Source organism: Pelophylax lessonae (genome assembly GCF_965119305.1).
Source record: "Pelophylax lessonae genome assembly, chromosome: 5".
Taxonomy (NCBI): Eukaryota; Metazoa; Chordata; class Amphibia; order Anura; family Ranidae; genus Pelophylax; species Pelophylax lessonae.
Window position 1 is genome coordinate 417,458,144 of NC_138772.1, and position 14,897 is coordinate 417,473,040.

The window sequence follows — 14,897 nt, forward strand, 5'->3', positions numbered from 1 at the left end:
TGGCAATAGTCGCGGCAGATGCAGGCAACCCCTTTCTGGGGCCATCCGTGATCACAAAAAGTGAATCCGTCTTACGGAACGATTCCGTAGCCTTCAGGTATACCCTGATTGCCCGAACCACATCCAAGGAATGCAACGCATGTTCCCGATGATGATTGGGCTGAGGACACAAGGAAGGTAGTACAATATCTTCATTCAGATGAAAATCTGAAACCACCTTTGGAAGAAAGGATGGCTTAGGATGAAGTACTACCTTATCCCTATGAATCACCAAGTATGGGGACTGGCATGATAAAGCAGCCAGTTCTGACACCCTGCGTGCAGAAGTGATAGCCACCAAGAAGGCCACCTTCTGGGATAAAGTAAGCAAGGGAATCTCCCTGATGTTTTCAAAAGGAGGTTTCTGTAGAACCGACAAAACCAAATTAGGATCCCAGGGCGTTAAGGGCGCGCGGACTGGTGGAGCCAGGTGCCGCACCCCCTGGATGAAATTCCGCACCAAGGACTTAGTAGCTAAAGGTTTCTGAAAGAAGATTGCTAATGCTGAAACTTGACCCTTGATGGTGCTCAAGGCTAGTTTCTGCTCAACCCCTTTTTGCAAAAAGGCCAATATTCGAGTCACCGAATAGGTACGTGGAGGAAATCCTAAAGATTCGCACCACGCGATATAAGTCTTCCATGTGTGATAATAGACTCTGCTGGAAGTCGCTTTCCTTGCTTTAATAAGGGTAGGAATGACTGAAGCCGACAACCCTCTGTCCTTCAGTACTTGGGTCTCAATGGCCAGGCCATTAAAACCAGCAACTGTAAAGCACAATGGTAGATTGGTCCTCGAGACCGCAGATACTCCCTGAGACGCAGTTCCCACGGAACGTCCGCGACTAGCAAGTCCAAGTCGGCCAGGCCGGCTTGACGAGGCCAGCCTAGAATTTCTAGGACCACTGGCACTGACGGGATTTGAACCAGGCGTCCCTAGAGCTATCTGGCCCCGACCATCCGAGAAAGTCTGGTCGTTTTCTGTTCCCACACATTTATCCGACACCTGATTCCTATCAGGAACGGTGATCTCTCCTGGTTGAATCTCAGGGACCGAAGTCACCCGGCTAGAGGCTTCTTGGTCTGTCTGGTCAACCAGATCCGATTCCTGTGGGGAATTGAGACTAATCTTAAGAAAAGGTAAAGAAAAAGATCTGTTCAGGGAACGGTGACTACCGCTCCCTGTAGTACTTAAATGTTGGAAGGGAAGAATCGCACCGGTAGTAGTAGTCGACGCTCGATCTAATGTCCTGAATACCGGTGAAAACGTCCCCCCACCCTCAACCCGGGTGGGGGCGCACCTTCAGGCTGTGTAATCCTTTGCTTCGGGTTTGGCTGAGTCGGTCCTCTGTTTGTCCGACCAGCCTTTCTTGAACCCTCCTGGAGGAGTCTTGCCTTTCCCGCTTGTTCCAGCCGGGCGTGCGAACCCTTTATGGGCGGTAAAGAAAGGTCCTCGCTTGTTGCGAGGTCCCTTAGCTTTAGCAGCCTGTGGCAAGAAAGTGCTCTTGCCCCCAGTGAAATCCTTAATGATTTCATCTAGGGTGGCCCCAAATAGGCGATTCCCATGAAAAGGGAGATTCGTCAAGGTCTTTTTGGAACCTAGGTCAGCTGACCAGCATTTTAACCACAGCACACGTCTGAGGATTACCGCTGACATAGATGCATGCCCTAATAGGGGGGTAGCATCCAAGGCTGCGTCACAGACAAACTGTAGCCCTTGTATAATCTGTATAATCTGTTCCATCAAATCAGATGTTCCCTGGGGAATATCTTTTCCCCTAAGGTCTTGGCGTACCAATCTCGCCCATTCCGTTGTCTGGGAAACTAGACCAATAACAATTACTGGTCTAAATGCTGACCCTATCAGGGAGAAGATAGTGCGGGACTCCGCTTCCATCTTTCGATCCACCGGATCCTTAAAGGACGAAGTGTCCTCCACTGGGATAACCGTGGCTTTATTCAGCCTGGAAATAGGTGGATCCACCACTGGTGGTACCGTCCATTTCTTAATGAGGGATTCCTCAAACGGATAGCGTCTAGCAATAAAATAGTAAAGGTACGCTTACAATGCTCCCATTCTCCTTTAATTTTATTACCAAAACACTTGGGTACAGGAAAAACCTTCACCGTTTTGATGGGCTTGTTAGTACCAAAGGGAATCTCTGTTTCAGTTGCCTCTGCCGGTAAAACCTCAAGTCTTAAGGTTTCCCGCACCGCCACAACTAGTGCATCCACCAATGCTTCTTCTTGAATTATGGCGGAAGAATGAACGTCCTCCTCACTGTCTGAAGGAGCTTTACCTGAGATAACAGCCCTTGCAGAGGGACCTGCAGCTGCAGTGACCATCTCTGAATCTGAGTCAGAGGTGTCAGATGATATAGGGGTAGGCGGGGGTCGCTTTCTTGACCCCCGTCCCTGACAGGCCGCCTCCACCCGAGCCACCATAGACTCCAAAACTGCTGTAAATGCATCCATACTCTGTGCACCGGCGGGTCCCGTGGCCCCCTCGAGGGAAACAGGTGGGGGTACTTGTGTGGCAGGGTCCATGATTATTCCAGTAACTACCCGGAAAATTCAATAAAAAACTTTTTTTTTTTTTTTTTCCAGACCCCCAGCGCCACAAAAGCCCCTCAGTGTTACCTGGTGGTGTGGAGAGGAGGTGGGATCCCTCCTCCACATCTTTTGGTCTTGTAGCCGTCTTCAACCCTTTTGGGCGGAGGTACTACGCATTGCGCAAAAGTTCACGGACCATGCCCTCACTCTGTGCCCTGGCCTTTTTCTTCTCCACCACAACGATTTTCCGCGAGCATCCTATAAAAAATCAATCCTGCCGCTCCTTTTCACTGCGGCCAAGAGCTGTATCCCTCTTCTCTGGAAGCAGTCGCAGCCTCCCACAGTAGCTATGTGGCTGCGGAAGGCGGCCTGCATCAACGAAATGGAAGATCTGGTGGCCGCTGACCAGGGCAATAGGGAGAAGTTCCTCAAAAGGTGGTTCTACTGGCATGAGTTCAGTTTCTCCGATGAATACAAAGCATTGGTGGGCATATGCGGACCGGGTGGCCGTCTCTTCCCCGCTTTCCCCCCTCCATTCATCCCTCCTCTCTTTCCTCCCCCCTTTCTTCTTGTCCCCCCCCCCCCCCCCTCTCTCTTTTTTTTTTTTTCTCTGTTTGTCATGTCCTTTGCCCTCCCGTGGTGGGTTCCTCCCCACCTTCATGTGAAAAAAGTGAAAAGGAGACGAAGGGGATAGTCAGTCACTCTTTGTTTTTCTTGTGATTGTCACTCCCCTTGGGCATACGTACACTTGTTCATACTGGGTACCTGGTGGGACTTGGCATGCCCGGAGTGGGTCTCTCCCTCACAGTACCTCGGCCATATGAAGATGCCGGGGGAGGGCGGGGCCTCTTCGGGGGCCGGGCTCCCCATAGTAATTTTCTCTGACTTTTCGGGAGTTGCGTTTTGCTGTGTGGTCTTACGTGCTACGATTACTGGTATTCACTAGAACTGTGTTTGTTTTTTGTATTTGCTTTGCCTGTGATTTTGTACGTGGACCATTACCATTGTTTCTGCTTGATCTGTATGCCTTTCCTTCTCCTAATAAACGTTAAATTTATAAAAAAAAAAAAAAAAAGAGCTCGGAAAGAACACAGATAATTTTAACCTTGTGCATTACCACTAAAAAGGTTTATTAAAATCCAAAACGATATACATTATACTCACCTCTCTTGTTGTTGTGTTTTTTAGTGTTTTTTTGGATACCCTTATGGCCCGTACACACAATCCAAAAATCGGACGAAAAATAACGCTTGTGAAAGGATCGGACGATAATCTGATCGTTAGTACACAGCTTACGAGAGGCGATCACGACAATTCGCCCGATATTATCCGGTCGTGCAAGCATAAAAATTTTGATCGTATTATAACACATCGTACGATAATCGTATTATCAGTATGTTGTTCATCCGAAAAAAATGGTGAGCAGTAGACAGCGCATGAGCAGTAGACATCATTTTCCCCTCACATGCTACAGCGTGGTTACGCATACCGGAAGCTTTTAAATCATCGTCCGAGAAAATTCGTATGGTAAGTAACCTCTCCCATTTGCAAATATAATTGAGAGTTCCTAGCAACCAAACAAAAACGGACGGAGAGTCGTCCGATTTTCGGATCGTGTGTACTGGGCATTAGTCCTGAGGGGGCGGCAAGACCATAAGTGATACCAACAAAGACCATTGAACATTAATCCTTCCCTTGTCATATACAACTTGAGCGCAGGAGAGTTTTTTAGCTTTTAATTTTAACCTTGTAACAACCTTTACTTAACCACTTTAGGCCCGGAAGATTTGCCCCCTTAATAACCAGGCTACTTTTTTCAACTTGGCATCACGTGAATTTAACTGACAATTGCGCGGTTGTGCGATGCTGTACCCAAACTAAATTTACTTCCTTTTTTCCCCACAACTAGAGCTTTCTTTTGGTGGTATTTGATCACCTGTGCGATTTTTATTTTTTACGCTATACACAAAATAATAGCGACAATTCAGAGAAAATCAATATTTTCACATATTTTTCACATTCTGTTATATAACATTTTAGGCCACTTTGTTTTCTGCCACATATTTTTGGTAGAAAAAAAAAAAAAAAAAACGCAATAAGCGTATTTTAATTGTTTGCACAAAAGGTATTGCGTCTACTAACTACGGGAAAGATTTATGTTATTTTTATTGTTTTTTTTTTTTAATTAGTAATGGCGGCAATTTTTTGAGGGACTGCAACATCTCGGCGGACAGATCGGACCCCTGACATTTTTGACACATTTGGGGGGGGGGGGGGGGGGGACCAGTGACATTACTACAGTAATCAGTGCTAAAAATATTCACCGTTACTGTAATAATGACACTGGCAGGAAAAGGGTTAACATTGTGGGTGATCAAGGAGTTAAATGTGAGCCTAGGGTAGTGATTCTAACTGTGGGGGGGCGTGGCTTGCGGAATGACCATAGAGACCTGTAATCCTATATAGAAGGATCACAGGGGCTCTATGATTATTCCAGGGAGAAGAACAGTCAGCTGTGTTTACAACAGCTAACCGTTCTCTTTTAGTGGTGAATGATCGCAGATGTCAGGTGGCAATCGGAGCAGCCTGCCCACTGCATCGGCTTCCCCGCAGACGAGCGGGGGCAGGAGAGCGCAGCGAGCGCTCGCCCCCTAGCCTCCTGCTCGCTACCACCGTACATGTACGGCGATTTGCGCAGAAGCGGCTGCCTGACGCAGTACATCTGCAGCGGACGGTCATAAAGAGGTTAAGATCACCTTGGCACATACATGCATATGGGTTTTATTTACTAGAAGCCTAGGAAAATATAAGAAAACATACCACTGATAGGGATTTTGCCCTTTTTATTTGCTGGATAAGATATTTATTAAAACCCTTTTGGGTTGCACGTGACAGGCGCATCATTTCAAGAGGACTAAGCAGGTCATCTAAAAATAAAAAAACACGTTAACTGTAAGACAGAATTCAAGATATTGATTCATAGTGCATTCTAGTACTACTGCTCAATAAGATTGACAATACAATTAACATGCAAATAAAGCTGGCCATACGTTAGTAGCTTTTGGAATGAACATTCACAGGAAAATTCTCATCAGGATATCTAATGACTTGATGAATGTTGGTTGAAAGTACTTTAAAGAAAATGTGCTTTTAACATTCAACTTTTGGGTAAATGAACTTTCCTGAATGAAACCCTCATGCATGGTTATAAATTCAACCATGCAAGAAAAATTGGATTTTTGTCTTACCGTAAAATCCTTTTCTCTGAAGTTCATTGACGGACGCAGTGTCTGATCTTCATATCAGTAGGGTTATGCTGCCCCCTACAGGAGTAGGACAATAGGCAGGAAAAAGTTCTGGCTATGCCTACGGGCAGTCCCAGGGGGTATACCCTCTCTCTTCCTGCTATAGGATGTCAGTTTTGTATCAAAGCAATGTCAGAGAAAACAATACCAACCCAACTCAAAATAGAGGGACGGGTACTGCGTCCATCAATGAACTTCAGAGAAAAGGATTCTAAGTTACGACAAAAATCCAATTTTCTCTATCGTTTATTGATGGACGCAGTCTCTGATCTTCATATCAGTAGGGACGTCCCAAAGCAGTGCCATAAAATGAGGGGTGGGAAAAGCAGAAAAATCAGTCCCCAAGGCTCAACATAACCAACCAGGCAACAAAGGACTCGTCAGAACAACAAGATGAGACCCACCTGTCAAAAACATTAAACACCCTCAAGGGGGACTAAGAACCCCCTTAAACAGCAGCCTCCAAAACTTTGCGGCCAAAAGAGGCATCTGCATATGCAGATCCACCTTATAAAATTTTGTTAAGGTGTGACTAGGTAGCCGCCTTGCTAACCTGAAGCACAGATGCCTGATGGTGAAAAGCCCATGAAACACTAAGTGCTCGAGTAGAATGCGCTTTAACAGGGAAAGGAGGAACCTGACCCTTAACTGAATAAGCCTGCACCACCGTCTGTCTGATTCATCTGGGAAATAGTCGCAGCAGATGCAGGCAGGCCTTTCTTAGGGCTTTCCATTAGTATAAAGAGCGAATCTGACTTCCGAAAAAGACTTTGTAGTTGCCAAGTACACCCTGATTGCCCGAACCACATCCAGAGTATGCAGTGCAAATTCCTTCTTCTCAGGAAGGGTCTTGAGGTTTTCTCCTTCCATAGGTCCCAATGACTTTAGCTTATTTAAAGACTTGAACAAATTTATACGACTTCTCACGATCAAAAGACATTATGCTAATAATGGTTTGGAAAAGGAGGTTGTTCCCCAGGTAATGTCCTCACCGTTCCAGGTTGAGAATAGTGATGAGGTAGACCCCTTCATGGGGATTCCGCTTTGGATATATTGGAGGTATTATGGTCTGAAAACAATACCATAGAGCCTTCCACTATTCTATGTATGGACCCCGAGATCATACATACCAATCTTAGACCCAAGTCTACTTTTTACCCAGCCGAGTCCAAGAGTCCATATATAGAAACATACTATCAGGCAGTATACAGAGACCTTAAAATGCTCTGTAAGACCCTCAAAGACACCTTTCAAGGTAATCTTCATAAACAAGAAAAGAAAGCACCGAAAGATCTGACACAGATCATCATAAAGGAAGCTGACAAGGAAGGAAGTTTGGTCGTACAAAATAGGACCGATTATCTTCAGGAAGCTTGTTGTCTTTTAGCCGATACCAATACGTATATGAAATTGGTTACAGATCCGCTTCCTGGTTTTCAATTAGAACTCAAGACTTTGGTTGAAAGGGCTTGGTGGTGTGGTGTGGTTAACAACAAAGAGAAAAAGTTTCTGCTCCCCATGGAATGTAGTACTCCATACTTTTACCATCTGCCCAAAGTACATAACTCTTTGGAGAGTCCACCAGGGAGGACCATAGCTGCCAGCACCAACAGTTTTACTAGCGGTTTATCGAAATATAGTGATCATTTCCTTCAACCGCTGGCATGCTAGCTATCCTCGTATATTAGAGATTCCAGCCATGTTCTGGATATCTTCGGTTCATACTCATGGGAGGATCATTACATGTGGGCCTTTTTGGATGTTTCTTCCCTATATACATCTATACCCCATGAAGTAGGGTTAGCTGCCCTTCAACATTTTCTTATCCAATCGGGTGACTTTAATTCTAAGCAATCCACTTTCAAATTTTGTTTACGCCACAACTATTTTTCTTTTCTAGATCAGTTCTTTTTACAGGTTAAGGGCACTGCCATTGGGGCCAATTTTGCCCTGGTATATGCCAACCTCACGATGGCCTTTGGGAAGAGAAATCTATTTGGGCCAATAATCCCTTTGCACAGTATATTGTCTTTTATGGTCGTTACATCGACAATGTCCTTATTTGGAGTGAGGGCCTGGAGGCCTTCACCGCCTTTGTAGCTCATTGTAATGCCAATCTGCTAGGTCTCTCTTTCACTCACGTGTCAGATCAAAGCGAGATAGTGTTTCTTGATCTAGTTTTGTCTCATGATGGCTGTATGATCACCAGTAGGAATCATATAAAACCAATTAGTGGTAACTCCTATCTCCATTTTTCAAGTTGCCATCACCCAGCCTGGAAGCGTAACATTCCCAGTGGACAGTTCCACAGACTTCATAGGAATTGTTCTAAAAGAGAAGACTATTTGACACAGGGTTCCCATATGATGAAGCATTTTTAAGATAAGGGTAACCCCCTACCTCTTAGAGAAAATGCCTCTCGTGTATGTATATATATATATATATATATATATATATATATATATATATATATATATATATATATATATATATATATATATATAGAATCCCCGGTGTCAAGAGAGATGAAGAGGCTAGTAACAATTTAAACACGATAAGATTTACCACAGGTTTTAATGATCAATACAGAGCTATATTCCATATAATAAAAAAGCACTTCAATATCCTCCTGTTGGATCAAAGGTTGGCCCACGTTTTGCCCCCAGCTCCACAAGAAACCTTCAAAAGGGTACGTACAATTAAAAATATCCTGGCACCTAGTAAGCTCCATACCAAAAACAGAAGGCCTCCCATTTATATAAGGTCCTATTTTTACAATTGGATTGGTATCTTCCAGTGCAAGAAGAGAGGGTGTTTGACGCATCCATTTATTCCACATGCATTAGCGCCCATTGATGATAATAGGGGCAATACTTTTAAAATCAGGCAGTTCATCACATGTTCCACTGAGTATGTCATCTACATCCTGAGGTGCCCCTGCGGCCTGCTTTATGTTGGACGCACTGTGCGCACATTGCGCAAGCGTATAGGGGAGCACCGAAGGTTCATAAAGAAAGGTTGTGATAAACACAGTGTTCCTCGCCATTCCTCAAGACACATAATAAAAACATTAGATATCTAGAAGTAATGGCTATTGAAAAGATCCCAAAAGTTACGCTCACTGACGATGAGCGTTTCTTCCAATTTTTTTGGATCTATAAGTTTGGCTCCCTGTCGCCTGATGGCTTGAATGAAGATCTTGTGGTACCCAATACTGTTTAATTAAGTTTTTCTTTTTTCTCTCTTTTTTTTTTTTTTTTTGATGTCTCTGTAGGTTAGGCATTGGTTTTTTTTTGTATTGTTTTTTTTTTTTTTTATATGTTTTTTTATACAACGTTTTTTTTATCTTTTTATATTATTATCAGTGAGGACGTTGATGGGTACTTTATTTTTTTATGTTTTATTTTTTGTTGTGTTTTTCATAGCTCTGCCCACTCCCCGCCCTTACATTTGGGTTTAAATGCTCCTTGTTGTCGCCATTGCCATGACTTGACAAAGCGCAGGCGCGCGAAACATGTAGTCACGGCAACAAGGAGAAGCTTGAGTTCCACGCTGGTTCCTGCTCTGGGCATGGTTGCCCGAAGATTGTGTGCGCGTTTATGTCGGAAGCGGTGCGGGCTTCGCCGCTTGTGTGGAACGGCCGACACATACGCCAACCATCTACGCAGCTTCGCTCCTCTCTTACACCAGGGATCCATCCATCTATCCCAGGGGTTCTCTTACCCCCGAAGAGGTGCTTACAGTAGTGTCTACCAACTCTATTGTTCTTTCCGGGACCCTCACAACGTCCTCACTGACATCCAGGACCAGACGGTTATACTCCATTTTATCATTCTTATCTGGTAATATGAATACAATATTTTTATCTACCCCCTGCTGACTGTTCACATTTTGGGGTGATTGTACATCTAGATCACTTCAGTGCGCCACCCTCCTTTCCAGCTTAAGTGCAAATTCCTTAAGATGTTTTGGCATAAGACAAAGAGGGTAACACAATGTCCTCATCCAAATGAAAACTGGAAACCACCTTCGGAAGGAAGGACGGATCCGGACGAAGTACCACTTTATCCCTGTGAACCACCAGATAGGGAGAATGACAGGGCAATGCCACCAGTTCCGACACCCTGCGCGCAGAAGTAATAGCCACCAGGAAGGCCACCTTCAGGGATAAGGTAAGCAGGGCAAGCAGGGCAAGTTCCCGAATACTTTCAAAAGGAGGTTTCTGGAGAACAGACAGCACCAAATTAAGGTCCCAAGGTGGCAATAGAGGTCGCACCGGAGGTATCAAGTGTAGCACCCCCTGAATAAAATTACGCACCAGCGATTGGGTAACTAATGGCCTTTGGAAGAAAACTGCCAAGGCCGAGACCTGACCCTTGATAGTACTCAAGGCCAACCTTTGATCAACTTCCCATTGAAGGAAGGCCAAGATCTGAGCCACTGAGTAAGAGGGAGGGGGAGCCCCAAGGGACTCACACCACGCAATATACGCTTGTCCACGTACAATGACAGATCTTCCTAGAAGCCGCTTTCCTCGCTTTAAGCAAAGTGGGGATCACTGAAGCAGACAACCCCCCGCTTCAGCACCTGGCTTTCAACAGCCAAACAGTCAAAGCCAGCGACCGTGAAGCAGGATGGAAGATTGGTCCCTGAGACAGTAGATCCTCCCAGAGAGTTAGTCTCCAAGGAGCACTTGCGACTAGCCTGACTAGGTCGGCGTACCAAGTTCGGCGAGGCCAGTCCGGAGCCACAAGAATGACCAGAATCCCTTCCGCCTCTACCCTGCAAAGAAGTCTTGGCAGCAACTTGAGAGAAGGAAAGGCATACATCAGCTGATACTGACCCCACGAGGCCACCAGCACGTCTGCGGCGTCCGCCAGTGGGTCCCGGGAGCATGCTACAAACCTCTGCACTTTCCTGTTGATCCGAGATGCCATCAGATCTACATCTGGAGTGCCCCAATGAAGGCACAACTGCTGGAACACCTCCGGCTGGAGAGACCATTCCCCTGGATCCAATGCCTGTCAACTGTGGTAATCCGCCTGCCAATTTTCCACTCCTGGAATGTGAACAGCGGAGAGAGCTGGAACAAAGCGCTCCGCCCATCGAAGGATGCCTGCCACCCTCCAAGGCCGCAAGGACACTTTTGGTGCCCCCTTGGTGATTGACATAAGCCAGGGCCGTGGCATTGTCTGATTGAATGCGCACTGGACAACCCTGCAGGTGCTCGGTCCAGTAGACTAGGCAAAGCCTGATCGCTCTCAGCTCCAGAACATTGGTAACCTGGACTCTTCCAGAGACCAGACTCCTTGAGCACAAAATCTGCCGAGAACCCCTCCCCATCTGGACAGACGGGCATTCGTGGTGACAATTGTCCAATATACAGGGAGGAAGGATTTCCCTTGCTTGAGCATCGGGGACCAAAGCCACCAAATCAGGGACCCCCTGGTCACCTGGTTCAGCTGGAGCTGATTGTCAAGGGAAGTTGGATTCTTGTTCCATTTGAGAAGGATTTCCTTCTGGAGGATCCTCGTGTGGAATTGAGCAAAGGGGACCGCCTTGAAGGACGACAACATCAGTCCCAGAACTCTGGTATAGGCCCGAAGGGATGACCATTTGCTGGACAGCAACAGCTGAACCACGGCATGGGGCTTTTGGAGCTTTTCCAGAGGAAGAAACACCCTGGCGGAGGACAAGTCCAATGTCAGGCCCAGATAGTCCAGTCTCATTTAAGGGATCAGAGATGACTTCTGAAGGTTCAGAATCCACCCGAACTCCTATAGAGTTCTCATGGTGATCTCCAAATTTATCACCAGCACCGAGGGAGACTCCGCACGGAGAAGCAGATTGTCCAGGTAACCCAGGACCGATATCCCCCGCTCTCGTAACAGCGCCAGGACCAGAGCCAACACCTTTGTGAAGACCCGAGACCAAAGGGTAATGCCACAAACTGATCGTGATCCTCTCCCATGGCAAAACTGGGAAACCGTTGGTAACCTGCACATATTGGGATGTGAAGGTAGGCATCTTTGATGTCTATGGAGGCCACCACAACAGAGCAGACTTTGTGTTGTGGCTCAACCGAATCAAATTGTCCAAGGACTTTGGGATCTTTGTTCCATTTGACAAGAATCTCCCTTTGTAAAGATCTCGTGTGGAACTGAGCAAACGGAACCTCCTCGAAGGTTGATACCATCAAGCCCAAGGCCCGCATGCAAGACCAAAGGGTAGCGCCATTGATTGATAATGCTCCTCTGCTACGGCAAAGCGAAGAAACCGCTGATGCCCAGTGTAGGTAAGGATGTGTAGATATGCATCCTTGATATCTATGGAGACCAAGAAATCTCCCTGGTGTAGGGAATGCCACTACCGTGTGGATGGATTCCATCCGAAACCTCTGTACCCGCACAAAGTGGTTAAGAGCCTTGAGATCCAGGATTGGACGCACCTTGCCCTCTTTTCTGGGCACAGTAAACAGATTTTAATAAAACCCTTGAAAATGTTCCTGAGGGAACAGGCAAAATCCCCTTTGTGCAAGTAGATCTTGTACTGCCTCTCGTAGATCCCTTAAAGTGGAGTTCCAGCCTCAAAAGGAAAATTTGATATCCGCTTGCTCTAAATAACCTGAAAAAGAATATGATAATCACGATTTTTTTTTTAGCTTTACTTACCTTGTTTTTGAAGAAAATATACTTGCGTTCCTTCCACTTCCTCCCTCTGCGGCCGCTGCCCGCGCCATGACTCCCTGCTTGCATTGACTCCTGGGAGCTGAACGTCATCGCTCCCAGGAGTCAATGCGCCTGCACCGGCCCTGCTCGTCACCTCCGGTGCAGGCGCATCATTCCCTGCTTAACAGCTTCTGGGCATGCTATGGCTTCACCTGCCCACACCTGAGATGGCAGCGATGGACAAGACATTTTCAAGGTAAGTATTTCTTCTAAAAGGTAAGTGAACAGTTCAGAGGCTATCATTGCTGAAATGCACTAGCCCTGACTGTCCGGGGGGTATTTTTATCGAAAAAATTTTTTTGAGGCCTGAACTCCGCTTTAACCGGTCTAGAGATAGATTAAAATTGGACGGGAAAAACATGTCCGATGGTCTAGACCGGAATTTGATCTTGTACCCTGATCGAATCAGTTAGTGCCATTTATCCTGAATTTAGGAAGTTCATGGTTCCGGAAAGAAGTGAAGAAGTTCCCCCCCTACCCTAGAAGCGGGTGAGGGCGCCCCTTCATGCATACGAGGATTTGTCTGCAGAACTGGACTGTCCGGTCTTTGATTTACCTTGACCTTTACATTGACCATGGCTTCTTGGAACCCCCAGAAGACCTGATCTGCTTTCCTTTTTCTTGCAACCTAGAGGTACAAAAAAGCCTCCTATGAGCAGTGAAGAAAGGCCAATGTCTATGACGTGGCGCCTTGCCCTTAGAGGGAGCGAAGTACTCTTCCCACGTGTAAGACCTTTGATCAGTTCATCCAAAGAGGATCCAGACAACCTCTCTCTCGTACAGGGAAGATCAGTCAAGGCCTTCTTGGAGGCCTGGTCCACTAGGGGGGCCGCATCCAAGGACTATTCACACATGAACAAAAGGGCTTGAGCCATTTTGGTCCAGGAGTTCCATCAGCGCTGGGAGGAGCTGTTCAGATTCTAAGTTCCTCTTAAGTAACTTCACCCATTCAGTGACCGTCTGTGACACCAGAATGTTCACAAAGATTGGTTTTAATATGGAAATCGCCAACACGTGTAGATGGCGGTACAGATACTCCACCTGTCTACCCATGGGGTCTGTAAATGCCGGGGATTCCTCAGATGGAACCACAGTAGACTTATTCAATCTGGAAACTGGGAGATCCACCTTTGGCAGCACGGTCCTTTAGAGTGGAAACCGCCTCCGCATAGGGATAACGGCGTTTAAAGCGCTTGGGCACCACTAGCATGTGCTTGATGCGCCGACATTGTTCATTAAAAATATTGTCAAAAAGCTCCGGACAAGGAAAAACCTTGCCTGACTTCTCGGCTTTGCGGGAGCCAAAAGACACCTGTGTACCTGACGCTATAGATTAATCTTCCATTTTTATTAAAGTTTCTCACACGGAAACTGAGTGCTTCCACCAATGTGCGTTCCTGTGCGGTGGTTGAAGACAAGTCCTATTCACCATCAGAAAGCGAGGACGCCGATCCATATGGAGGGGGAGCATCCATGGTGGCCAAATCTGCCTCTGAATCTGAGGACACCACCGATGGAGGTGAAGGCAGCAGACGTTTGCGGCTATCAATTTACTTGAACACAAAATCTACCTTTGACACCAGGCTTTCCAAGACTGCTGTAAAAAAAAGACAGACTGCGACCAAGAGGGTTCCGCAGTTGCACTGAGGGGGTCCATTTTTCACTGATTTAAAATAATGCAGTGTTAATTTAAAAAGCTTTTGACTTACCGTAAAATCCTTTTCTCTGTCGCTCATTGACAGACGCAGGACTGATATCTTGATATCCGTAGGGTTATACTGCCCCCTACAGGAGTAGGACACTAGGCAGGAAAAAAGTTCTGGCCACACCTATGGGCAGTCCCAGGGGGTATATCCTCTCTCTCCCTGCTATAGGATGTCAGTTATGTAACAAAGCAGTGTCAGAGACTCATACCAACCCAACTCAAAATAGAGGGGCGGGTACTGCGCCTGTCAATGAGCTTAAGAGAAAAGGATTTTACGGTAAGTCAAAAATCCAGTTTTCTCTGTCGCTCATTGACAGACGCAGGACTGATATCTTGATATCCGTAGGGACATCCCAAAGCAGTGCCATAAATGAGGGGTGGGATAACAGAAATAAAATCCAATCCAGAAGGCCAAAACAGAGCCAACCAGAAGAACAGAGGACTCATCGAAACAAGAAGATGAGACCCACCTGAAAAAAACAAAACCCCCGAGGTAGACCAAAGGTCCCCTCAAACAGCAGCCTGCAAAACCTTGCGGCCAAAAGAGGCATCCGCCGATGCCAGCACATC

The 14,897-nt window shown here is 46.2% G+C and overlaps 1 protein-coding gene across 1 annotated transcript in view; it reads right to left on the bottom strand.

The window, feature by feature from the left end:
- The window catches only part of PRKDC (protein kinase, DNA-activated, catalytic subunit), a 1,165,045-nt gene that overhangs the window by 887,728 nt on the left and 262,420 nt on the right, over positions 1-14,897 (bottom strand). The window contains exon 22 of the mRNA XM_082258689.1: positions 5,410-5,516. Coding sequence (XP_082114815.1) covers positions 5,410-5,516 — 107 coding nt within the window. The remainder of the gene's footprint in view (positions 1-5,409; positions 5,517-14,897) is intronic.